This window comes from Athene cunicularia (genome assembly GCF_003259725.1).
Source record: "Athene cunicularia isolate RWA chromosome 19 unlocalized genomic scaffold, athCun1 chr19_part1, whole genome shotgun sequence".
Taxonomy (NCBI): Eukaryota; Metazoa; Chordata; class Aves; order Strigiformes; family Strigidae; genus Athene; species Athene cunicularia.
Genome location: NW_020799124.1, coordinates 7,463,722 through 7,490,702, shown reverse-complemented (window position 1 = coordinate 7,490,702; position 26,981 = coordinate 7,463,722). Strand labels below are relative to the sequence as shown.

At 51.9% G+C, this 26,981-nt stretch overlaps 1 protein-coding gene across 1 annotated transcript in view; it reads left to right on the top strand.

The window, feature by feature from the left end:
• CUX1 (cut like homeobox 1) overlaps positions 1 to 22,790 on the top strand; it is a 228,015-nt gene extending 205,225 nt beyond the window's left edge. The window contains exons 14-22 of the mRNA XM_026861726.1: positions 9,919 to 10,055; positions 10,459 to 10,525; positions 11,731 to 11,843; positions 12,512 to 12,628; positions 14,890 to 14,973; positions 15,430 to 15,486; positions 18,543 to 18,623; positions 20,479 to 20,543; positions 21,031 to 22,790. Coding sequence (XP_026717527.1) covers positions 9,919 to 10,055; positions 10,459 to 10,525; positions 11,731 to 11,843; positions 12,512 to 12,628; positions 14,890 to 14,973; positions 15,430 to 15,486; positions 18,543 to 18,623; positions 20,479 to 20,543; positions 21,031 to 21,091 — 782 coding nt within the window. The 3' untranslated portion in view covers positions 21,092 to 22,790. The remainder of the gene's footprint in view (positions 1 to 9,918; positions 10,056 to 10,458; positions 10,526 to 11,730; positions 11,844 to 12,511; positions 12,629 to 14,889; positions 14,974 to 15,429; positions 15,487 to 18,542; positions 18,624 to 20,478; positions 20,544 to 21,030) is intronic.
• The last annotated feature ends 4,191 nt before the right edge of the window (positions 22,791 to 26,981 follow it).

Here is a 26,981-nt window from a genome sequence, read left to right as displayed (position 1 = left end):
TTTTTTTTTTTTAATTGTTTCCCTCATGTCCCTTTTCATTTTTTTTATTAAAAATTAACTCTTTGCATTTGTGCAATAACTACTTGCCATGATAATGGGCAGACCTTTGAAATGCCCCGACTACTAACACAGCACAAGATGAACTCAAACAGAAAGTGGTGTACTTTTTCCTGAGAACTTTTTTTTTTTTTTTTTAATAATAAGCTCAGTTTTTACCCCAGTGTATTGTGGTGTCTTACATTTTTAGCAGTATTTTATATTTTTTCTGTAACGCACTAAGTCTTAGATGTTTTTAGAGCTTGTTTGTTATATTCACAATCACAGATTTAAAAAAAAAAAAAAAAGATCCTCACAAAGACCCAATTGACCAAAAAAAAGTGTCATTTTTTTTGTACAAGTAGCTTTGAGAAGCCCACATTGTGTTGCTGTGACTCATCTTTTGTAACATTTTATTTCTTGGTATTTGTTTAAACATAAAAGTAAGAGTTTATATGGCTGGCAGTAGCAGGGCAGCGCTCCCTCCGTCAGCAGAATGGCATTGTTTCTTCTGTCTTTGTTTGGTTAGCCATATAATGTTTGTTCTCAGCACTGTACAACGGTCCCTATATGATATGGAGAAGCAATATCACTGTATGAAACTCACACGATGTATTATTATTATTATTATTCACTAGCACCCTAGGTGTGATAATTGAAGTAAATATCTTTTATACAAACACAATTACGCGTGGGCTGTCTTTTATTAAGGTGAGACCTGAGTCCAAGCAGCAAACATTTACATTGGTGGTTCTGTTTCAGTGATGTCCAGGGGAATAAAGGGCCTGGGTTTGGTGGGGATTCATTTTGTTCGGGGGAGGAAAATTTGCGGTTTTGTCTATCAATTTTGGGTGGCAGGGGGGAATGCTTTCAATACCTTGGATCTTGAAGTGTCAGATTTCAAGACTGTTATCTTTTTTTTCAGTGAAATTCAAGTGTGACAATTCCTGCTGCAGTCAGTGGGAGATGGACATCTGGCTTCATGGATAAAAAAAGATGTGTATTTTGCGTCTGAGACTGCAGGGGGGGTTGTTCTGAGCACCATAACAATATATTAGCTGATTTTAAAAAATTAAAGACATTGTCTGAGGTCAGAAATGGTTTAGATTCAAAAATGAAAATGTAAAAGAATTTTCCCAGGTATTTGGCTCACTTTATTTTTACACATACTTCATATAAATTCCTCTTCTGGTGCCTTATGAGATGTTGTTCCTACAAATATACTCAGTATTTACAGAGTCTAGAATTTGAAGTTTGGTAACGAACAGATGTTGTAATCCATGAGTGGAATTCTATTTTAAAACCAGTAGAATAAATCTAGCTTGAATACTCTGGGTTTCAGGTAGAGCGGTGTGTGCGTGTGTGTGTGTGCTTGCCTGTGCGCTGCTGTTTTACCTGGCGTGCTCTTGTCTGTTTTTTTCATTGTGAATTGGAGGTTATTTTGAGCAACTTGCATTTATGTACATCGCCTCCTGCAGTACATATTTTATACATTTGTCCTACCAGGCTGTAAGCTCATGTAACCTCGTAGGCGGTTTCCTGTTGATGAGCGTATGTTCAGCCTGACATGAGGAGATTTGGAGGGCCAGGCTGGAAGTTTGCTCTAGTTCTGTCCCAAAAATGGGTCTAGCTGGCTGTCCTGGAGAGCAGAGAGTCAGGCTGGGCTCTCCCAGCACGCTCCCTCCCTTCTGGCCGCTCTGGGATCCATCCGGCTGGGGCCACGCTCAGGTGCCCTGGTGCCGTATGGCCCTTCACCCAAGTCAGTGTTTGTGTTCAATACGTGTCTCTGCCATCTCTAGCTTGGATTAGTTCTGCAGGAGTGGGTGGGATATTCTTCAAACTGTATTGAAAATGATATTTAATGCCTTCATTTCTTTATAAATGTGTGTTTTCTGCTCTTGAAACATCTGTGACAGGTTGTTCCACATGATGTAAAGGTTCTAGGTTTAACACTTGGGTTTTTTCCCCCCTACTTTTTAATGACTGGTCAAACTGTTGATTGCTATAGATGGCATTATCTTGTATCATTTACCCTAATTATTTTAAGCTTGATACTAAACATCTACACTTTTAAAGTGCTATGACTCAAGTTGGTTAATTTGTATATTTATAACCTGCATTTTTCTTTAGGTATGGTGGTATCAGCGTTGAACTACTGAAATCACACACATGGTCATAAGCAAAAGATGCATTATACTTGTGAAAGCACAGACCTGGTACAGAAGAAGCTGGAGAGGGTTCATTGTAGCTCAGAAGCATGCATCCAGGGTAAAACCAGGCTGTCCTCTCAAGCCTGAATCTCCACAAGTTTATTTCTGGGAAAGTAGGAAGGCAACCACAACCATTAGGCCATCTCAGAAGGCAGGAGCAGATTCTTACGGTCTTCCATGGAGATGCATCTTCCGTGATAGCTTCATTGGTAGCCCTTCCAAAGGTTGTCCAAGACCTCCTTTTCAGAAGTGTATGCTGTGTGTTCCCATAGACCCTTACTGGTCAGCACTGGGGCATACCTGTCTGTCACCACTGTGCCTTATGGTAAATACTCGCCTCTGGAGTTAGATGCTGTAGCAAGGGTGAGGTTTTTACATGGGAAACGTTACAGGCATTTGCCCAGTTAAGGGGAGAAATCCTTGTTTGTTGTATCCTTAGGTGCAGGAATAAGTTAGCAGGCAGTGAGCCCCTCGGTGCCGCAGGTACTGGCCATGGGCCCACCCCTGCCCCACAGTCAGTGAGAGGTAGTTTGTCTCAGGGGGACAGGGGGTATTTTTTCACATGACATCTTGTTCCTGACAGATAAGAACACACTGTGATGAGGAGCTGACATGGTGCTTTTGGGCCCCACTTCTTTCCATTTTGAACTGCTCTCATTTTCTTCTAAGTATTTCTATTTTAATGGAAGTGGTGAAGAAATTGTGTACTTGCCAACTGAGGGCTTCAGAAGCATGATTTGATTACAGTACTGTATTTTATTTTATTTTTGCTACAAGCTATGGGAAACTGATAAGAAAATTCAAACTGTTTTCTTGAACTCTTCCTAGTTACCCATGTAATTATCTTAGTACCCTTGGAAATAATCCCTTCTTCTGTGAAATCTCTATCTTTACAGGGTGAATTTATTAGGCAGTACTGTGTTTCTTTGCTGGGGGCTGTTTATTTTGGAGTAGCTGGGCCAGGAGGAAAAGGGAAGAAGAAATTCTTCAAACCTTCCATTCCCAGCAGGCCCTCAAATTTGAAAAGAAAGGGGGAAAAGGAGGGGAGGGAGCAGAAATCTTGCCTGCACCTCTTCTGCCAGCAACTGGCAGAGAAACGCAGAGAGCTGAGTAGTGAGGTGCTGCAGGGCAGGCACTCCTCTCGCTGCCGTTCGTAGCTCATTTTGCTCTCCCCCAAGGCCGCTCTCACAGATGTATCCAAGGGCACTGGTGAAAAGGGCTGCAGGGGACTCGGAGAAGGATGCTCATGTGTTGTAATGAGCGTGGCAGCTAGGGTGAGAGGCCTCTTCCCTGTGATCCCAACCTTCTGTCACTTGGGCAGATGAAGTCTCAAATTTTGTCCTCAGGGTGTTGGATGTGACCTGGTTTCTATTATCTCTATTTTTTCTTGTCTTTTTGGCAGCACATGGAAGAAAAAATGAGAAGGGTTGTTGCCTTCACTGGTGCCAAGACCAGCCTGTGCTGTCTAGGACTGCACATCTTCTGCATACATCCCCGAAGGATGGCACTGAGGGTTCTTGACGTCTTCCTCTACAGCCTCTGTGTCTCTGGAGTACCCTCATCAGCCCATTCTTGGAGCTTTTCCAGGACTGGTAACTGTGGCTAAAGACTAGGTGGATAGTGCTAGGAGTTGCAGATGGCTTTTAGAGATAGTCAGTCCTTTTTTTCTTCATCTGCTTGCTTTCTTCACCCTTTCAGAAAGCTTTCAGAAGGTCTTCTCAGAGAATAATCTTGTGGCAGGAACAGAGATGATAACCAAGAACAGCCTGATTGCTACCCGTAAGCAATGTTGCAAACTGAAGTGATTCCCAGACTAACATAATCCAGGCGTTCTGGCTACTTGGGTGCTCTCCGAGCTGACCAACCCTTCCTCCTTCGCTGGAGGTTTCTAGAGACATTGCTTTACAATGTTCAGAAAGCCCAGTTCTTGTGTGACTTCTGTAGTGGTGAGATCTCTGGAGCACTTGATCTCCAATATATTTATTCACTCTGGGGAGATTCCTGGAAGAATATACATCCTTTGGGTGATGGTGATTTTTCATTGCCTTACGTGAGGTGAGGTGGACCTCAGCAAATGGCTCAGCTGGGCTTTTGCACTACAACCTGCTGTTCAGCCTTCTGAACAGATTTCCACCTCAGAGGACGCTGCTAGATTTGAGAGACAGAGCTCTGATGCCTTGTAGGAAGTAAATGTTCAATCATCCCCTGCCTGTTTCTCAGCCTCCTGGCAGCTCGCAGCAGCAGTGACCCCGAGGAAAAGGCTTTGCATAAAGTTAAGACAGACTGAATCACCCACACAACTCTGGACCGTGCAGAAATGCTGTCCCACACTATCAAAAGGTCAAGACAGAACTAGAACCCGTGAGATGTTCAACACTAAAAGGCCTTTGACAACCTTCCTGTTGCAGGAAGGACTTTGGCTCAGATCTTTCTTCCTTGGCATCTTCATAGATAAAAAAGAGGACAGAGAAGATCACCTGGTTCATCCAGGATTGAATCTGCAGCGTGTAGCCTGCGTCCCCTTCACCCCTTCAGCTACAAAGCATGGAGTCATCTCCCTTTGATTCTCCTGGAAGAGGAGCAGGACTTTGGGCAATAACAGAACTGTCTTTTTCAAACTTCCTTAAAAGCTAAATGCCAAGTATTTCAAGAGCCTGAAATTGTGCCTTAGTTTATATATAAACCTGAGAGCTCTGGCATCAGGAAGAACCAGAGGTAAGAGTTTGTTGGCTTGAAAAGGCTCATGGAAGAGAGATGCCAAAAAGCCTTAGCACTTATTTCTGCATGGGGAAGAACGACAATTTCAACTTCTAAGTAAACTGTTAATGACAGCAACCTGGTCATTAATCGGAGTGGCCCATCGTGGGGAAAGGTGAACGAAAAATTCAAAGGGCCCGTGGCAGACCCAGTTTCCTGCTTTTTCCTTTGGCTCCTGCTCCTCGTCCTGGCGCGCTCAAACACCAGTGTTTGTGTTGAGCAAGTCTCCAGCTTTGTGCCTGGATTTCTCATGTCAAGGTGCTCCAAGTTATCTTACCATCATCTTCCTTCCAGTCAATAAAATAGTCTTAAAGCCTTTGAAGTAGCAGGTTTCAGTGCACTTCAGTTGACTTCTGAGAGGATAGCTTTTCAAAGAAAGTTTCTAGCATGCCACATCACTTCTCTGCTTGTTTTCTTATTTTTTTACAATTATGTAAATCTGAGGAGGCCAGACAGTAATGGAGGGAGATTAAAAAGTTACCATAAGGCAAATCAGGGTGTGAACTTGCAGAGCGTCAGCTAATTTGCAGTAACTGCCCATGTGTGTGCTCCTACTGTGCAGATCCCTTCAGCAATACCACTTACCTCTCATTTCCTTCGGGCTCAGAGGATGCACATGAGCAGTTACTCCACTCTCATGGATGTGTAGCAAGTTACAGCCTATCTCACCCCAAGGTGATTTATTCATCTGTCTGTATCCTCAGTAATCAAGCCACCATCTTATGGAGAGATTGCCTCTCATTTATTTATGTCTGGCCTTATAACTTCAAACTAAGTTGCTAGTATGTCTTAATTTTCTCCATCTGTGAAAACAGATGCTGTTTATTTTGGATGATTTGCCAAGGGAGTCCAATTGCTGGGGCTTGTTACAGGAGTCAAAGTTGCTGTTGCTCCGTGACAGCACTGGGCTCACTGTCTCGCAGGCGCTCCCGATGAGCCCCTACATCTGCTGGGCTCAGTGCTCCCTGCAAACATGCCCGTGGAGCCTGGGGCTCTGGGACTTTTTTTCCTTGATATTCCCTACATGGATTTTAACTTGGAGCTTTGGAGGAGTGTGAGACTAATGGGGCTATCCACAGTGAAAGAAGTCTGAGATTCATCTAAATCTTTTTCTCTCAGTTTAGGACCATTTTATTTCCTCCCTTGTGTCTCAACACGTGGACTGTCCACATGGACATTTTACATTTTTTCAGAAACATCCATCCCATGGCAATGTCATCCGTGGCTGTGCTGCTTGGGTAGTGGGTGGGTGGTACGTTCAGGCTTCCCAGGACAGACATCTTCTTTACAGCATACTTGTTGAGCAGAGGCTCTTTCTAATCACTTAGTTTTGGCCAAGAAAAGATGCTTTTCAAGAGCCTTATCACTGTTCTTACCAATATTGTTCTTCCTGACTGATACAGATGACCAGTCTTTAGCAGGGTGGTGGGTTGCTTGCAGAGGGCCTGACCCCTCTCCCCACTCACATTGGGCATTTCATCAGGCCACATGTTCCATGATAGAGAAAAAACTTGAAGATTTGATCAGTCATAAGGGATGTGTGGGAAGAGGCTTGTGGCTAATTGTTGTCCTCAAAGGTGCTTCTCTTCGGGCCCAGGATTCCCCAGGAGGGTCTGGCTGTGGTGTTAAGGTGCTAGCCCAAGTTCAGTGGTTACCAGCCAAAGTTCAGTGGTTGCACTGGGGACTTGCTCATCGCCCCGTGTTTGTTGCAGGTAGTTTCTGCCAAACTCCCGGGAACCTGTCAATAGAAACTTTTCAGTGACCAATGTGTTATTGGCCAGCCAGGCCTGATGAAAGCTCAGGGATTTAGAATCAGTATCATGGGGAATTGGAGTTAAGAACACCCTGATCAGGGAGACTTCACCCAGCCAACTGCTATCTAGGCACTTCACAAGTTCCCCTTACAAAACTCTATAGTCCAGCTCCCGTCTGCTCTGCCACCTTCCCAAGGACTCCCAGGAAAGCAGAAGATACTTTTCAGTAATACTACAGTCTCTGCATCTTGTTTTCTGTGTCTCAGACAAGGAAAAAACAGACGTGTCTGTGCCAACCAAGCCAGGCAGGTGACTTCTGCCGGTGTTCAGTCACCCAGTTACTGCACTTCATCACTTTTCTTCATAAGGTGATAGCAATGTCAGGCCTGGTTTCTCCATTGCCTCAAAAGTCAGGAATGACAGGGTTTGAGGCTAAAGATACGGTGGTTTAAAATCCCAGTTTCCCCAGGTCTTCACCTTCTTTGTCCTGTTATCTTCTGCAGTGCCTCTCTGTCTTCCACAGCTTTTGAGGTATTTGAACATCTGAGGGGTCAGAGCAAGGGCTTTCCAGCACAGCAGCTTAGAGAAGACAAAGGCACATTTTCTTTTGCTGGATCTCAATGCTTGAACTGACCTGCCTTCCTGGGAGAGCCGTCCACCCGCTGCTGGAGGTGAAGAGTCGCTGGCAGAGAAGTGATAAGCTCACAGGTGGCCACTGCCCCTTTGAAAAAATAAAATTAAGATAAAAAAAAAAAAAAACAAAACACCAAAAAACAACCGTGAAAAGACATACTGAAGGGAAGATGAGAGAGAAGCTTCATGCATTTTGCTTGCTTTCAGAGTTAGACGTGGTTCCAGTCTTTTCTGTTTTCATGGACAGTTTGTAGAAGACTGGCCAAGCCAAGGCAGTGAAACCCAAGGGAGGAAGGACACGCCTTGCTTTAAAACTGGGAGATGTATTTCTCTGGTGACCCTCTTTTCTCCTAAGCAAAATGAAAAACTCAGTCCATGAGTTTTTCTCAGCAAAAAAAGATCATTTGAGAGAGAAGCTCGAGAGCTGGGATCCAGGGCTCAGATCTCCATCAGCAGGATGCCAAAGCTCAGTTTTGCAAAGCTCAATTTGCAAAATTTTGGGCAGGGAGGGAAGCAGGGAGCACGTCCTGCCCCAGCCAGCCCTCTGCTCTGCTCCTGGCATGGTGCAGCCCCAGCACACCACCCGCAGCATCAGGCCCTTCGCACGATGATCAGGGTTGCCTTGTGCAGAATCGGGGCCCACAGCCCATGGTTGGCTACTAATAGCTTCCCAATTACATTTCAATGCAATTTAAAGAGACAGCCAATTAAATAATTAACCGTAGGGAAGAGCTTTTCTTCTTTCCAAATCTTGTTAATGCAAATATTTTGCAGCAGGCCACCCATGTTTTGGGAGCAGGCAGCGATTGCCCATTTCTTGAGAAACACTGACCTCCAGTGGGACTGCGCCTCTATCGCAACTGCTCCCGGCTCTTCCCTGAGCCTTTATTTGGGGCCTAGAAAATGCAGATAGGCAGGGGAAAAAAAAAATCTATCCATTGTGTCTGAAGCATGTGTCACTTCCCTTTCCCTGCAGGCAGGCTTGGTCCCTTACAAATAACATACGAATTGCATTTCTGACAAAAAGAGGGGAAATTTGCACCAGCAACACCCCTTCTTTGTGGGAAAGCAGCGCTGGCTTTGGGCATGACTTTGTCTGAGCCCCTGTCACGGCTCTCGGAGTCCAGCCCTCCCAGCCGGGCTCTGCAAGGGCACCGAGCCCCGTGCAAGGACCCCCCCCGCAGCGGGTTTTGGGGTGCGTGGGGCAGCTCCCAGCCCGGCAGGACTGCATGAGCTGGAACTGAGCTGCACACACTTTGCACCTCTCCTCTCAAGTCTTCAGAGGGTAGGAGGCCCGCAGGCACAGCAGCCTGCCCTCGCTTCTCCCCCAGCGTGGCTGCTTCCCAGGCAGCTTTTGCATTTCTTGCTCCCTGGCTGTTGATAAATGAGGATTTTTTTGCCTTCCAGCCGTCTGGAATTTAGGGGAATAATTACAATGGGAATTATCAGGGAGGGACTGGAACAGCTGGGACCTGAGCTTTCACCCACCTGGAAATCCAGGCACAGAGGGACGTATCCTGCGCCCCTGCAGCGGAGAGGCTGGAGGTGCAAAACGCAGGGTCTGAACCTTGGTCTGAGCGGCTTTTTCAGCCAGGCAGAGGCCCAGATGATGCTGGCAACAAAGCAGAAAGGTGAAACACGTAGATTTCTGCTGCAGGACAGTGCTCCTGCTTGCTGATGCTCAGTGTTTCGGGATGGATTTGCAAACAGAGCAAGGAGCTTGCCCTGCGGTGCTGGTCCCGTGCCTCTCGCTGTAGCCACAGTTTGGCCCCGACCCGTCTCTCCGTTGCTTCACATCTGGGCCGGGGTTATACGAGGGCAAGGAAAGGCTTTTGTTTTGCTCCTGGAGCATTCCAGCGAGTGCCTGTTGTGGTTTAGGGTGTGGATTTTACTCTGGGGGGGCACTGGAAAGAGGGCTCGTTTGTCAAAAAATTGGCTGAGCAGGGATGTCGGGGGCTGCACAGCCTCACCCAGTGCCTGGGGGCAGGATTGGTCCCACCTGAGCCACCCCTGCGAGATGTCCCCCACCCCCACTCCAACCCCCTCGGCGTGCCTGTCCCAGCACCCACAGCCAGGGCCATGCTGCCCGGAGCCTCCTCCATCGTGCTGTTCCTGTGCAGTCCAGACCCAGGTTTCAGTTTGTGGGCTCAGGTCCCCTTATCCCTCTCCAGGGACCCCACTCTGCCCAGCCAGGATGCTGCCAGGTGCCCCTGGGGCACCAAAAATGTCTTGCTGATGCATTTGAAGCAGCTGCCTGCTCGCATTGCCTGTGGCACTGGGACGTGGACTGGTCCTGCCTGGGGCATCGCCAAGGTGGGCTGGACCCCTGGTCCCCTTTGCCTGGAGCAGAGCAAGGATTGCTGGTGTGGTCCCTCCTGCTTCCCCCAGAAATAAGGAGAAAATGGGGTTGCTGCTTGTAAGTTGGTTTCAGTGCTCCAGATGGGGGGGTTCTGAGCTTTTTGGTGTCCTCTTGGCAAAACTTGGGGTTTGGGCCACCCCTGGGTGACAGCCCTGGTTCTGTTTTCCAGTGCGCTGTGCGGAGCTTCAGATCCAGCTGACGGAGGCCGTGTCCACGCTGGCTGGTCAAAAGGAGCTCATTGCCAAGCTGGAGCACGACCTCAGCACCATCCAAGCCCTGACTGCCGTGCATCGCCCGGACGCAGAGGTAAGGCCAACCCACAGCACCCGGCTCCAGGCAGCGCGCAGGGACCACTCAAAATGGCCCCAGGGGTTTACTCCTTTTGCTTTCTTTCTTACAAGTCATGCAGCAGAGGGTTGCATCGTGCCCATGCAGTGGGATGGCAGTGGTGTGGGAGGGGGTGGCGGTGGTGTAATCCAGGGACCATCCAGTCCTTCTCCTTCCCAGGCAAAGGATGGGATTTGAGGGTTGAACACCAGCCTCTCCATGTTGTCTCAGGCTGGATCCTTGCAGAGTGCCTGTTTGACAGCAATGCTTTCCACAAGGCTCCGGGTGCCAGGGCAGTACCAGGACCCAGGAGGGGTTTGCTCTGACCAGGCACCTTTGGGTGGGTGGGAAATGCTTAATCCCCTCTGCTTGTGCTGCCCAGGGTGCGGCCATCCCCAGCCTGGAGAAGATACCTGAGCCCATCAAGGAGGCCACGGCGCTGTTTTATGGTGAGAGGCGGGCGTGAAGCTGACGCTGTGCTGCAAGCCAAGGTGCTGGCGGGGCCACCCTGGTTCCATGGGCAGGGTGGTCACCTCTCCAGGGACAGTGGCGTGAGGCTGCTCCTAAGCAGGCACAGACATCACCTGCTCGGCGTGTCCTTCATGGGGGCAGGTTTTCCATGCTCAGCATGGTTTGATGGTCCTCTGCCTTCTCCCAAGACAGTACAGCGGGCATAGACCAGGCCTGGCTCCATGTCAAGTCGGTGAACCCAGGCTGAACCAAACACACTTTAACTCCTGCTCTTTCCGCACCAAACCCCCTCCAGAGACAACGAGCTAAATATTTCCTTTACATTGGCTCCTGCGCTGAGGTCTGCAGGAGAAAATGAATCAAACAAATGACGACACTTGGCTCCTCTGGAAGAAAACCCACTTCCTTTCCTTTTTCTCTTTTTTTTTTTTTTTTGGTTGTTTTTTGTTTTGAAAAGTTTTGAAAACACACGATAAACAATATCACAGCAACAATCCCACCAAGCCAAACAACCTGCAGCCACCCATCCTGCGCTATGAATAGCTCCTCTGTGCAGCTGGTTGAGTCACAGCCTCGGGGGTTATTTATCCTTGGCCAGGGATGCTGCTGGGAAGGCAGAGTGGGGAGGGATGACCACAGCCCCCTGGGCACCAGTGGAGCCCCATCGTGGGGGGAAGCTGCATGGGGCACCCAGAAAATAATGCTCCCAGGCACAGCAAGCTGGCGATCGATGGCTGCGGGCAGGCAGCCCCTGCTTTGCTGGGCTGGCTGAAAGAGGAGAAAGTACAAAATGGGGGTGACTGTTGTGCAAGGAGGGGAAGGGGAGAGAAGCGTTTGTGGATGGAGGGGCTGGTTGTGGCACTGGGCCTTAGGGCTATGGGGGAGAGTCTGGCAGGGACTGGGAGGGTTGGGGTCATGGGAAGGCAGCCACGAGTTGCACCAAATAATGCAATTCATTGTCCCTGGGGAGTGAACCTGTTCATTCCCAGGATAAGGCCTAAAAAATTTTAAAAAAGCATAAAAACTAGTCCATCCTGTAATAGCTGTGCAAAGTTTATCTGCCTGGGTGCCCCTGAGGTCCTGCAGTGTTGGAAGGGGGACCTCAGGGGTTGGATTGTGGGCTTGCTCTGGGGTGGATGGTGGGCACTGCCAGGTTGTGTCTCATGCCAAGCTTTGTCTGCAGGTCACCCACCGTCCCCCAGCACCTCATTCCCCGAGGGGCAGGTGGACTCGCTCCTCTCCATCATCTCCAGCCAGAGGGAACGCTTCCGGGCCAGGAACCAGGAGCTGGAGGGGGTACGCTGGGTGGGGAGGGCGGCCGGCGGGGGCTGCAGGACCTGCAGTCTGGAGCTGGCTGCTTGAGTGACCTGCAGGGAATTTATTATCAGCACAAAGCAGGCAGCACCACTGCAAGCGAGAGAAAAATATATTCTGCTGTTAGCAGGACCAAAGCCTCCCCCAGCCTATCGGTGTTGCTCCCGTTCAAGGACAGGTCCAAATCCCTGTCACCTTGCAGGTGTGCTTGGCCGCCTGGCACAGCATCTGGAAGGTGCCATATGAAAAGCCCACAGGGAATGTGGTGTGGGTTAAAAACCCAATAGCTCTACAAATCGGAGCGCAGGGCAAAATAACCTCCTCAAAGCCAGCAGCTTGGCTTTGCACCTCCTGTAGGGGCCGGGTCTCAGCCCAAAGCCACCTACAGCCACCTTGGCTGCTCCCGCCCTTCTTCAGGCACGGAGGGATCAGATTCATTATGGTTCAGGACTGGGGGCCCTGTTCAGTGGCAGCTGGGACAACTTTAATTGGGAGAAATTTTATTTCAAAGCTGGGGGGGGTTATTTACTGAGAGGGGACTGAACCCCGGCTGGATGCACCGATCGACCCCCCTTCTGCCTCCCAGCCGATGAGATCCTGCCCTCCCCCCGACCTCGCTGCTAAGGGCCCCCTTGCTCCCCCCCATGCAGGAGAACCGCATGATGCAGCACACGGTGCACGCCCTGCAGAGCGAGCTGGACAACCTCAGAGCTGACAACATCAAGCTCTATGAGAAGATCAAGTTCCTGCAGAGCTACCCTGGCCGGGTGAGTGTCTGTCTGTCTGTCCTCCAGCTGGGTTCAGGTGGACAGACAGACCCCAGACTCAGACCATTACCCCATGCGTACAGGAGCGATGGGGAAATTGCACTTTACCCACATGAACCTTGCATGGAAGGCAGAAAATTGGACCTCGCTGAGGTGGTGAAGGGTGCGGGTACCCAGCCTCTCTGCCGGGAAGGTCGTTTTTAACTGTGCTGAAGCATGCCTGACATCGTTGATGCCAGAAGCTCAAATTTCCTCCCTGAAAGAGTTGCTACAAACTTTTTTGATGCTCACTGCTGGCAGTGTGATGCTCCAGCAGGCAAGTCATGGATGCTCCTGCCTGACCAGGCAGCAAGCAGTTAAATCACGACCTCCAGCAATAAATCTCTGCAGTTAGAGCCTGAAAAATATTTCCTCCTGTCATACCTGTTCTCATTCCCCACTGCCCTGAATTTCTTGTGGCCAGCAGAGAGCTGCTTGTCTTCCCGCTCTCCAAGGCAACAAGGGCCCATCTCTAAAAAAGCAAAACCAGCCCAAAACCAGCCCAGTAATCCCAGTAACACCAGGAGGAGGCTGGGGAAGGAGGCCAGACTTTGCTGCAACCTGCTCTGTTCATGCAGTGTCCCTCAGGGGTTTCATCCTGGGAAATCCCTGGTGCTTTTGCAAGCGGGTCAGGCTGCTGCCTGGGGACATTTCATTTGCAACCACTTCCTCGGTTGGAGCTGGGCTACGGTGACCTCAAGCTTTCCTTATAACTGCAAGAGCGACAATAGCTGGGGAAGAGACATTGGTTTGAACACTGGCTCCTCGCCCTGCCTGCTGCCTGCCCTGCCGTCCTCCCCCCGAAGCTGCTGCCTTACACTGGCTGGACTGAGTCCATTTTATTCCTGGATATTTTAATAACATTTGGGGATGGGAAACTCCTCCAGCCATGAAGGACCTTATTTGGTTCTTTTATTTATGTCTCGGTGATGACGCTGGGTCAGCCCCTCTGACATTTTTGCCCGTTTCTCCCGCGGGAGATCATACCCATGTTTATCTGCTGCCACAAGGCAACCCCTGAATGCCATTCACATGATCTAAAGAGCAAAAGCCTTCGATGCAGCAGCACGGGGGATTGCATAATTCACCACCTAATCGGGCATGTGACACGTTAAAAATAATCACCAAAGATCATTCAATAAGGCCAGGCTATAGTGAATTCATCGCCCCTAAACTGGGAGCTGGTCTCATCGCTGGCTCCGGCCCCGCGGTGACCGGGGATCGTATTGCGGTGCGTAAGGGCATATTTGCTAAAGGTCTGTGTGCAGTGGGGTTTGCCCCAGCGAAACAGAGCCACCAGCTAGTGTGCTGGGGTGGCCGGGCGGGACAACCACCAGCACGTAGTAACAGGTCCAGAAAAACCTCAGCAAACGTGTCACCGTGCTGGCGGGGCAGAGCTGGGGAAGGCACCGTGCAGGGGGAGAGAGGCGGGTTAGCACCAGAGCCCTTGAGCAGGGCCACGGAGCTGGGAGCCAGGGCTCACACCGGGCTGTCACCCTGCCTGGTGACAGCACGTGCCCTTACCAGGCTGGGTTTGGGTAGGAACAGTGTGGAATCTGCAGTTCTCGTGACCTGCAGGTTGGGGAAATGAGGAGCGGGGACGCACAGGCTGCTCGAGCATCCTCAGGGCTCGCTGCCTGTGAGGCTGCGCGAGGGGAACTTGTCCTGGGGCATGTTTAAAATCCAGCCTGTCCGAAACAACCTACATCTTTCACTTCTTTTGAAGAGTTTCCTTCATTTTACTTGCCCTTTGGCCAGCTAGTAACAGTTATATGTTTAAACAATTATTTCCCCCCTCCTAAACCGCTGCCTCCCTCCTACCTGGCCCAACAGCAAAGGAATTCAGAGTGGGATTTGCACTAGACCAGGTTTTTCCAGGTGAGCTCTCTGGGGTGACACAGATGACTATTATTTCATGGAAAAGGCAAAAATAGGGAGGCACAGGTGGAGCCCCCGTGAAAGAAAGGACTTTGTTAAATAGGTCCTGTTGTGTTTCACCTTTTTGAAGGGCACAGATGCTGTTGGCCCCGTGGGTCAGCTCTGGGCTGTGCCGCTCCATCCTTTGGGGGTCAACTTCCTCCAAATGAGCAGCTCAGGGGAATGAGGGGGGGCTCTGGCCCTGTGCTGAGTGTCCACACACCACTTGCACCAGGGGCAATAGGCACAGGCAGCTACTCCAGCACCAGCACCCGCTGGCTCTCACCCTGGCTTTGCTCCCACAGGGCAGCAGCAGGGACGACACCGAGCAGCGCTACTCCTCCCAGTATGAAGAGCGCCTGGACCCCTTCTCCTCCTTCAGCAGAAAGGTATGAAAAGCCCCCAGCACCCCCCCTCCACATCAGCCCCTTCTTCTGCCACGGGATCGTTGCAGCTGGGCTAGGACTCATCTGGCCCCGTTTCGCTGTCACAGAGCACGATGAGCAGGTTGCTTTGCTCGGTTCTGGTTTTGCTCACAGTACAGTGGACCAGGCAAGTCGAAGGGAAAGAGCAGCCAGAAAATTAAAACCTCTCAGGGTAATTATTTCGTTGACTGGATGAAATCCAGGGACAGCGCTCTGAAAGCATAAAACACACTCAAATGCCATTCACTTAATAAAAGATAAAAAATAAAAAATGGCATTGTACATACACGATGCCCCCTATGGCTGCGTGCATGGGGCAGGGTGAGAGCATCCCGGGGCACAGAGCTCCTTCCCTGATTTGCAAACCATAAATCAGCCCTTTGAGCCTCTAAGTCAGCTTCTTGTACCATTTACTTGCAGGAACGCCAGCGGAAGTACCTGAGCCTCAGTCCCTGGGATAAAGCCACGCTGAGCATGGTGAGTGAGCTTCACCCCCCAGGCCACAGTGGGTGATGAGAGGTTTTTAGCCCAGTGCCTGCACTGGGAATGCTGCTGCTGAGCTTGGCCCCAGGTGGGGGACAGACCCCATCCCTGCTCCCCCGGCAGGAGTGCAGACCATGCCAGGGCCATGCTGGGGCTCTCTTTAGCAGAGCTCACTTTCCTCCCTTCCCCTTTCCTTCCCTTTTCCCCCACTCCATCCCACAGTGTCCCAGGGGGTCTTGGCCAGAGCAGGTGGCCCAGCCCCAATCCGACCAGCGATGCCAAAGCCCAGGCCACTGCAGTGTCAGGCCACAGCCCAGGAGCTCGGGGACAGCGTGTGTCTCAGAGGATCACCATGAACCGCTGTATCCCCCGGGCTGTGCCCGTGGCTCCCCCGGGCAGTGCTGGGGGGGATGCAGTGGGCTGCGGGGAAGCACCTCTCCTCTGGTTTGTAACAGGGCTGGGGGGCTCTGTGCTGCACCCCTGGCCAAGGGTGGCCTGGGGGCAAAGCCTTTTTGTGCACAGCATGCAGTCAGGGTGAGCTCAGCCTGAGTCCCCATCCGAGACCGCCCCCCGAGAGCCCCAGCACCCCCCACAGCTGGGGGGGAGCCAGCATGTGGCTGCTCCAGGGGAGATGCTCTGCCTCACACAGCATCCTCGGGCACACAGTGGTTTCTCACCACATTCTCTAGAAAAACCTCCTCCCGAGCCTTAACCCTTCCTGCCCTGGTTCTTCCTTCCATGAAAATGTCGGGAGAAATATCTGGGAGCTGTCGGTGTCTGCAGCAGCAGAGGGTCCTTGCCCTGAGCCATGGTGGGCAGGAGTATTGGCTACCATCTCTCAGGGATGGATGCTGCTTTCCAAGCTAAAAATGCTGTTACCGAGATCTGACTTATACTTGTGACACTAGCAGCAGGCTCAGGATCAGGATTTGGCTGAGTTAACCCCTGGCTGACTGGTGTAACAGAGGTTAATGTGGGACCACTGGCCTGCAACCACCACAGAATACAGAAATATCTTGTAATAAAGGCAGCGTTGTCATTTGCATAAAAAGCAAGCAAATGCCAACATGAATATGGATTGGGTGGCGTGTCAGCACCATGGAGAATTAATGAAAGGCATTTACAAAAAAAAAAAAAAAAAAGACTTAGGGGAGTTATTCCCTGGGAATATTTAAGAACATAATCTTGTTTGTTACAGCAGCCTCCGCCATGGCCGTGAATAGCAAAGAAGATTTCAGCCCAGAATTGGTTTGGTGGGAGATCTGTGGGTTTTAATGCCAGCTTTGGAAAGCCCGCATGGTGTTTGGGGAATGTGCTTATGTCCATAATGAATCCCTGGCTTTTACAGCTATGTAAAAGTTGCTATGTAGGGAGGTGGGATCCATCCTTCATAAGCTGCTTTTCTAGGCTGCGGTTACTCCTGACTTTGGATCTTTTGAAGGGATGGACATGAAGATTTTTCCATTGGGACGCCAGTGTACTGAGCCAGAAGGGCTCAGACACCGTCAGGCTCTGGCTGCTGTTCAGTAGCCTCTCCAAAATGAGAGGTTGGAGCGCGACACAGCCCAGCCCCACAGGGTTTCTGGTACCCGGTGAGCTCAGACATCTCTCTGGGCTGGCACTGGACTGGCAAAGGTGGAGAGTAAATCTTTCAGGATAGACCTTGCAGAGCCAGAGAATTGGGTAAGCCTGCAGACCAGGGTACTCGTGAGGTTTGGAAGATGACCAAGGAGTTTTGTTTGTGGTTGCTCCCCAGAATCCCCAGGGCAATGCCCCTCTGGCAGTCCCTGCTCTGGGGGTGCTTTTCTTTAGCCCGAGCAGCACTGTGTGCCTTCCCGAGGGCTGGTGATGCTCCTCCACATGTGGCCTCTCCTGCAGTGGTACCCAGCCAGGCCTGAGAGCTCACGTTCAGGGGTGAGCGAGGAGGGGTGAAGACCTTCCCTTAAATACAGTTATCTGTGACAAGTAGAAAGGGCAAGGGGACAAGCTGTGGGACCCCAGGGACATGCCTGGAGCACCAGGTCTAGCCATGAGCCCGCCTGCTCAGCAGGAAAGGCTGTTACAGGGGGGAGCAGCCGGGGGTCTGGCACACAGCTCCCCTAAAATCAGTAGCCCAGCAGTGACTGGGATCCTTGAGAGCTTACATTTTCCAAGGTGCCAAGCCACTGCTGCAGCCTGGCAGAGGGTGTACATGGCTCTCAGCAAGCACATAGCCTCTCTGCTGCCAAAGCTGGGGGGTCCTCACCATACCAAGCCTTTAATCCCACTTTACCAGCCCTTTGTTGGTCCCGAGCCACAGCACAGGACCACGGTTGCTTTAGGCTGAGCCGGCTGGAGGCTCACAGGGAGGGATGCCCAGAGCTGAAGGAGTATACAAACCCCAGAGTGCAGAGTGGCCACCCCTGAAACATGACAGGGTGTCTGGGAGGCTGAACCGCCGCTGCAGGTTATGAAACCGTTGTCCAGGTCATTGCTGGGGTCCCACACCGGAGCTGGGGTGTGGGCAGGGCTGTGCACCAGGGCCAGCCTTCGGGAACACCGGTGCAGCGTTTGCCAAGGAGGCAGTGGGGGGACACTGCAAATCACAAGTTCTTTGAGCTCATGAATTAAAAATGTGTGAGACTTAATTACTGCCGGGGTTTCTCTCCGGAGCGGCGCTGAGCTGCAGGCAGGCACTGCGTCAGGGCTGGTACGGGGGGAGCGGGTAGAGCCGATGGAGAAAGCTGAGGTAAAGGTGGCTCCAAGTGAACTCCCAAGAGAGTTCTCAGTGGGGGAAACCCTGCAGTTTGCAGCCCTGAATTCACCTTGATTTGGGCGATTTTGGGCTGAGAGCATAGGCACTTGTGGCAGTCACCTTGAAGGAGAGCGACTGCTCGGAGATGAGCACAGATGGGTTGGCAAAGCATCACGTCTCACCTGCGTGTTTACATAGAGTCTAACACAAAGAGGGCCCCGATCTCAGCCAGGCTCCGTCTGAGCCTGTGTGCGGGGTGGTCTGGTTCCCACTGACCCGCATTCAAACGGGATTTTCCATCCGGCTCTTGCTGCAGGGGCGGCTCATCCTGTCCAACAAGACTGCTCGTACCGTTGCCTTCTTCTACACCCTGTTCCTGCACTGCCTCGTCTTCCTGGTAAGTGCAGGGGTCACGGGGAGGGGTGGGAACCCCAATAAAATCCCACCAAGGATCCCACCCAGGCACAGTGTCTGGATTTTTAAGATGCTATGCCAAGTGAGTGCGTGGCAGCTGGTACATCACCGGCTCCGAAGGCGCGGGGTGGCTGGGAGCGTGGGCAGCACGGCTCCATGGGACGTGTACCTGCCATAAATATCCCACTCGGCTTTTCGGGGTGGGAATGGCCACCTTCGGGTGGGCACGGGCTAGCCCAAGGGCAGGAGCTGGAAGCTGTCTGTGTCTTTGTGTCACGCCTGGAAACAGCCGTGGGGCCCCGGTGCCCCGTGCCGGGAGCTCACACGGGGTTTCGCCTATTTGCATGCAGGTCTGGTTCACCATCCCTGCACGCAGGCAAGCAAGCCCTCCGCTCATCAGGCAGCAAAATTTAGATTAACTATTTTGAAGCTAATACCACAAGCAATTTTAGGAATAAAACACACCCCCATGAGCCCACATTGACTGTTTCTAGACCATGTGTGATTCCACCTTCCTACTTCTGGGTACATCCCTTGACCTCCTGCACAGTGGAGCTCAGTTATGTTCACTGCATCTCCAGGTGATGAGCTCTGGCTCTGCATTTGCTGTGCGAGCTCTGGTTCGCCCCACATTTCTTATTTGCCCTGTAGCTCTGTTTTTCTCTAGTTTTCAAATTTCCCTGACTGTACATTAGGGTTGGATGTAGAGTAGTAGAGGTTTGGTTGGGAACAGAGGTTTGAGCCAGCCCGAATCCCCTGGGAGTTCGTTGTGGTGCAAACTCCTGTATCTCTGCACAGTTTCTGGGAGTTTATTTATCATTTCAGTGAAAAAGAAACCAAACAAACCATCAATAATTAAACAATGAAACAAGATGAAAGACAAATCAGAACAATATTTCTATCCTGATCTCAAAGTAAAACTGACTTTGTGTTATTTTGGTGAGGAAAGGGGCAAAGAAAATAAAAAGTTAAACATCATTAAACTTTAAAGCTCTAACCTACAAAAAAAAAAGTAAAATTCATAAATATTACATAGCTAGAATGATCTTACTTCATCTAGACACAAAAGGGCCTGAAATCCAGCACCCAGCACTGCCTGGGCTGGGCACACACCGTGTGTCCGACCGGGGACTGGACAAACCCCGGCTCCTCCACCCTGCAGTGGGAGCAAAGTCGTTGCCTCCAATCCCGGGAGACAGCACAGCCTTCACCCCTTCCCGTCCATTGTTGTGATTGAAATTAACCCTAATTTGGAGGCTCACTGAAGGGTGTTTGTGGCATTACAGTATTTCCCTGGTGACAAGATAACAATAGCTTACAAATCCCCAAGGCTTTGACGCATGAGCCTGGGACAGGAGGGCTTCACCCTCTTCCCAAAACCTCCCCGCCTCCTCGGACCACAGCTTTGAAATGGAAACCCAGTAACATGAAGGGAAAAAGGATCCAAACCGAGCAGTGACCTTCCTGAAGCCTGTGCCAAAACCACTTCTCCATCCCTGTGCAGCCTGGAGAGTGCTCGCCTTGCCCCAGACCACCGCGTTTGCAGCAGCACTGCCCCAGCAAAAATAACCCTCTGGGAAAGGTCATCCTGACCATCCTGAGGGCAGCCCCCTGAAACACACCCCGAGTTTCTCCACGCTGGTAACACAAGGCTGCAGAACCAGTTTTACGCAGGGCATCACACGAACACCTGCAAAATGCAGGAGCAGAGGGTTTTGCCAGTGGCTGCAGGGAGGGGCTGGCAGGGAGGGGATGGCACAGTGGCAACACTCGCTGCTGTGAGGGCAGGCAGAGATGGGCAGGCGAAAGCAGAGCTGATTGTGTTTCTTATCTTGCAGGTGCTCTACAAAACGGCCTGGAGCGAGAGCGTGGGACGGGACTGTGTCGCATACTGCGCTAAGAAGTGGGTGTGAGGATAGGCTGGGTCAGCCCAGCCCGGGGCTGGGAACGTTGTCCACCCGGGTTTTAGTGGACAGAGCATGGTGGCTTGCAGCAGATTTTTTGGGCACCACTTGGTGCGCCTCTGTCCTGCAAACAAGGGCAGATAACTGGGTTTTAAACTCTTAGACCAGTAAGGATGGTGGGCGGAAAAGGTGCACAGAGCAAGGCAACCACCTGTCTTCAGTCAGGCGTTGTCCAGATCCCCTCTCCTGAGTGGTTCTTGCCCAACGAGAAACCCTGCTAAAGCCAAACCTGAGCCTGGGGGCCGGGATCAGGCCTGTGCCTTGACTCCGGTTGCCCTGAGCAGCTCCCAGGCGCTGCTGCCTGTGGCTGGGGGACCCGTGGTGCTCATTATGACGGGTAGCGCTCAGAAACAAAGCGGCTTCTCCTTGGCTGCCAAAGTGCTTTGGACCTTGCCCCGAATTTACATGGCTGTGCCCTTTCCCCAGGTACGCCGACCACATCCACAAGTTCCACAAGGACGGGGACGCGGGCGACATGTTGCAGTGACGGCTAGACACGACCCCGCTGGCACTGGCTCCCCTTCCATCCCACAGCAGGATTCGTCCCTCTGCTCCCCGCCAGCCGCTTTGCTATACCTTTGCTTGCTGCTTCGTAGAGTGGAGGCAGTGATCCCTCCCCACTCACACCCTTGGAAATCAAAAGCCTCAGCTAACGGAGAGTTGTTTTGCAGGACGTGGCATTACCAGCCCTCCCTCCCCAGAGGAGGCTGCAGCAGTGCCCATGTCCCCCTGATGTCCCAGAAAGCTCAGTCTTTACCAAAATACATGGATAATGCAAGATAAGAGGTACTTCTCTCAGATGCAATCTCTCTTTCCATCCTGTTTTGAGTCCAGTGCAACACTGGGTGGACTAAATTTAGCCAGAAATGAGGGGAAAAAACAACCTCCTAAACTTGCGTTTTAGAGTGTCATATTATTTGAGAATTCCAGTTTTGCTCTAGTTTATTGAATTATCAGAAGGCAAGCGGTGCTGCCGGGCTCTGACAGAGCAAGCGAGACAGCGGCAGATAAAAATCAGACATCCCCGAAGACAGGGTTGTTCAGCACGTTGCCTTCTCACTGTTTCTCAAGTCAAATGAAGCTGTTGCTCGGCCCCGAGCTCCCTCTGAAGGGTTTCTGCAGCACCTCGTATCACCCCGCTGAGTACCAGCAGTTGCTCTTCTTGAACCAGAGCTGTCAGCATGAAAGCAGCCTGGCTACTTGGGACTTAACGGGTGTGAAGGGAGGTGTTTTGGTCAGGACTGATCTCACTGAGATGCTCCGGACCCTCTCCTCGCTGAGATGTTTCTGCCGAGCATTAGTTGCCCTGCTGGGTGCAATGACTTCACCTCATACAGGGCTTTACTTGCCTTGGAGTTGATCTGCTCGACATCTGACCCTTAAGGAAACTACAAATCAAATCAAGCAATTGGTGGTGGTGGGTTTGCTGGGTGATTTGGGTTGATCTGAGGAGAAAGAGGTGATAGGAGAGGCTCTGACTAAAGGTCCTGGCACCCCCTGTTCCTGCCTCGGCTCACTGTGACCATGTGGTGCAGGAAGATATTAGCTTGTTAGTGTGGTCCTCGATTAAAATTCCCCTCCAAAGACAGGAGAATATTGCTCCTTCCAATTAATATTTCATTGCAGATTCAGATCTATTCACATTCATGCTGCTGGGAAGCCAAGGCCTCTAACAGAGCGTGCAGGCAGCGATAGGCTTCACATCTGCCATGGGCAGCCCAGATTTATTTATAGGAGCTGCGGCCCGCGGCAAAATGTAAAATACTCATAAATCGAAGGGAGAGATAAACCCTGAGGGACCGACCTGCACCTGTCCCACTCGGCGTGGGGTAAACCGAGCCCATCCGGAAGGGAGGCACCCGCGGGGCCAGATGCCAGTGAGGGGCGAGGGGGGTGATGCTGCTCCATGCTGGGGACCTCTTCATAAACGAATCAACTTCAGATGTGGAGGAGATGAGCTTTTGCTGTCTGAAATCAGTAGCTTAGAAACGTGATCCAGGGAAGGGTGGGATGCTTGTTGAGGCTTTGTTGGGAAGGTTAAATTTGCTTTTTTTAGAAACTGTATGTGGTGTCTTGGAATTGCAAAACTTCTGCAGCTATTCACACTTGTACTCTTCATAAATGACTTAAAATAGATGTTGAGTTCTGCAGGACAAGTGATAAAATAAACTTAGACGTGCATTGACTGGGTTGCTTTTGTGCTTTGCTTTCCTTTTTTTTTTTTTTTTGACTTTTGAGAAATGTCCTGCTCGAATCCAAGGGCAGAATGTGCAGCTAGTTTTAGAAACCCATTACAGCAGCGAAAGCAGTGATGCCTTGCAGCACCGGGAAGGTCAGGACCTCTGTCCCCATGTGTTGGAGCCATCGTCCCGGCTGCTGGAGAACACCAGCATTCCATGGGCCAGCAGAAGGGCTTCCAACAAACGAGGGACCACAGGAGCAGAGGGGCTTGAGCCCAGGCAGCCTTCAAACCCAGAGATACCCTGCATATCCCCACGCAGCTGTTGGTAAAGGCACTCAGGTTGAAGAGTGCAAATTTGCCTGGATAATTTTGGGAGAGCGGGTCACGATCCCCCCCCCTTTCCTCCTCCTCCCTTTTTTTTTTGTTTTTCCAGCCCCAGGGGACCCTGGCAGCACCAGCCTAGCAGGGCCAAGCTGCTTTGCAGGCCCTGACCTTGGGTTTTAGCCACAGCTTACTTCAGCTGAGCCCAGTGGGTGGGTCTGGGAGAGCTGAGAGCCATGCCCCCCACCGCAAGGAGCCAGAGGGAAAAGGGCTGTGCCTGGGGGGTTTTGAAGTCCCGCCGGATGCCCAGGTCTTACTGGTCCTCTGGCCCTGGAGTTGCCGGGTTTTGTCCCTCTGGCAGAGCTTCTACGCAAAATAAAAATGACAAATTCACCTATTTGTCCCAAAATCCCTCCTGGGGAAGGCAGGGGTTGGATGTGGGATGTTGTTCTGTCTTCTAAGCTCACTCATTTGCAGCTTCCAGCAACTCCTACTGCCATGGCATGGACTTGCCTTCCCCCGGCACCGACTGCCAAAGAGGGGCTGCACACACCCGGGGCATCGCAGCTCGGCTCAGCCCCGTGAGCTTACGGCAGCTGAGGGATGTCTGAGCGTCTCGGAGAGCAAACAACTGCCGCTCCTGAAGTCTGGCTTTGGCTGCCAAAACCCTCTGACCGGAGGCAGGGAAAGCCCGAAGTGAGGGGGCTCTTGGGTCACTGCCTGCCTGCGGCTGGCCGGCGCCTCGGCCAAGTTTTCAGAGCTGCTTTCTAGAGACGTGCTGGAGGGAAAGGGCTCGGGCAGAGCCAGGGGGTTGCAGAGCTCCAGGGTAGTCTTGTCCCTCCAGGTAGAGCAGCGTGCACTGGAACAGCCGGTGAGATGCTTGTGTGTAGCACCAAAAAAAATTCTAAATCTGCAATTTTGGTGCCTGGGAAGATGTCCTGCATGTGGCGGGGTGTCCTGGTGTGGCTGGGCACTAAGGAGGTGTCTGTTCCAGCCCTCCAACACCTCCTGGCACCCCCCGGCCAAGCTTGGCAAGGCCAGGGAAAGGGCAGGACACAGCAGCATTGCTGCAGCGCTCTGGCCAAACCCCCTTCCCCTCCAAAAACCAAAGCAGTAGATCAGTTAAAGGAAGCTTAAGCCCTCACCTGGGGCAAGAGCTCTGAAAAAAGTTCACCCTGCGTGGGCTTTGCCATAGGCAGGACAAACGCCCGGTGCCCAGAGGGGAGGGTTTGGGGTACAGCGACACATCGCGCCCTGCCTGGCCCATCCACAGTTCGTCGGGTGTCACCAGTGGCTCTGGGTGACCTTCCAGGGACCGGTTCAGTTCTCCTTATAGTCAGGTGAGGACAGGAAGGGTGACGGGGCGGCCCCCCACACACACACAACATTCCCCCAATGCAGAAGTGCCCGGAGGTGGCTGCAGCCCACGGCAGCATGTGCGCAGGCTGGGGCTGACTCAGCCGCAGGAAGGGACGCGGCATCCACGCACGCATCCACGCACAGCACTGGCCACAGCACTGGCCACAGCACTGGCCACAGCACTGGCCACAGCACTGGCCACAGCGAGCGGCGGATGCCCCAGCACCTTTGCCTGGGCCTTGGGGCTCCTCCTGACTCGTCGTCAGGGCAGGTTTTGCACTGCACTGCATCTCCCCGGTGCTGCAGGTGAGCCGCCTCCCTGCAGCTCCCCGGGCACCCCTACAGACGCAGACCCCTCTGTGTATGCACCTATAGACCCACCCCCCTATAGATGCACATATAGACCCACACCCCTGCACCCACCCTGACCCCAGCACCCCCTGAGCCCCGTTTTTGACCTGGTTCAGGGGGCAGCCCCAAAGCATCCCACAGCCTGGCCCTTGCTGGGTCCCTGCCTTTTTTAAGAGGTGGGGAAGGGAGCTGGGAAGGGATTTTTTGTTAATTTGATTTGAAAGCCCCTTTTATCCCTGAGTGGCTCAAAAGAAAAGGATTTCAGCCACCCCTTGCTCTCCCTTGCTGGTTTAAATTTGATTATGGGAAACAATTTTAATTAGTATCGACAGATATTCAGGAAAATAATTATGGAAATCCTGTGCTTTTTATATCCATTTAACCTGCAAATCTTCCATCCCATCTCAGAAACCCGGGACGAATTTGGGGGAGTGGTGGAGGTTTATATGGTAATAAAAGGCTCCTGGGGAAGCCCGGCTGGCTAATGAGATAACAGGCTGCTCACATCTGGGTCACAAGTTCAGTTTTTGCCGCAGGCAGAGGAGACAGGAGAGAAATCACTGCCAGGATTCGGCCCATCTGTCTTGATTTTCGGCTGCAACACACACCCCATCTGTCCCCCGGGCAGGGGAGAGCGGTGAGGGGCCTGATCCAGCTCCAACCCCACACGGTCCCCACTCCGCAGGGGATGCTGAATGTCCTGGCCGCCCAGTCGCTGCGTGTCTGTGCGCAGGAGGAGTGGGGCGATGCGGTGGCATTTGCAGGGCAAGCTGCAGCAGCAATTATTGCAACGCTTTAAAAAAAAAAAAAAAAATATTAAAATATGGTTTTCCTAAAGGTCTCCAGCTGGGCGTCTCATCCCTCCAGTCCGGTTCCTGCTGGCAACAGGTCTCCAGAGCCACTAACACGCAGCAGCAAACGTGTTTGCCCCCGCTCTGCAAATGGAAAAGCGGGATCGATAGGGTTTGAGCGGAGCTGAATGAAGCGGAGCCAGCGCCTGGCGTGCAGGATGCGAGCGAGACTCCCCCGCCGGCAGGAAAGAGCTTCACAAACACAAACACACGCAGAGCCAGCGCCAGGAGAAACGCGCCCGGCACTGCGGGTTATTTTAAGTTCAGGGTGTACCCAGTAAATGCGGCGGATAAACAGATCACAGGGCTGGATGTTCACAGGGTCCACCACGACGGGTCAGCGCATGGACACAGCCCATACGGGAAAAAGGGAATAAGATCTAAGGGGTTTGGATGTCTGGAGGCAGGAGCCTGAACCAGCCTGGCCATAGGGATCGATTTGTGTTTATTTTTGGAAGAACGGCTCTAATTATCCGCAGTAAGCAAGCAGGGAAATGGTGGTGGATCTCCACCACTTGATGCCTTTAAATCAAGGCTGAACGTCTGTCTCGAAGACATGCTCTGGTTCAGCCGGGAGTTACGACCACGCAGCAGGAATTACCAGCCAAGGGCACACGGCGAGCATCTCGGCTTTACGCTCTATGAACGATCATCCCTCTCATTTATTTCCTAATAGATGGAGCAGCCAGGGCTGCTGGGTTTAGGAGGGTTGTTTTAAAAGCGACAGCAGGGTTTGAATGCTGGGAGCTCCCCGTGCCAGGGTTCACTTGCCGTGGTGCTCTTCCACATGGTTCTCCCTGGCTGGGACACCCTGTCCCATGCGAGAGGTGACAGCAGCCAGCGGAGGGACGTGGGGACACGTGGGGATTGCAGTGGGGTTATCTCAAAACTGCAGTGGTGGGGTGGCACCGTGCCCTGCTGCAGCAGCGCTGGGCATCTCTGCTGCGAGCCCTGATGATGTGGGAGCGCTGATAACCCTGTTGGTAGAGGAGCCCTGTTATTAAGCCGGCTTCGGGATGAGGAGGGCGAAAGCAAAGGCAGGCTCCTCTGCGCGGCCGTGCTGGAAGGTGCCGGCTGGTAATAACTGTTTTATTGCTTCCTGTTGTGTTAGACATCTGATGGCAAGCCGGGGCCGAAAGCTGGTGCAGCATATGGAGCAGCCCCCCCATCCTCCCCCTCTGCCTTATTTACAGAGTCTCCCTGGAGATGGGCCTCGCAGGCTTTTCCAGCTCGGAGAGGAAGCGGAAAAATATTTACCTCGCTCCCCCCCCAAAAAGTCTCGTCTCATTAAGGCAGGAAACCATAAACGAGGT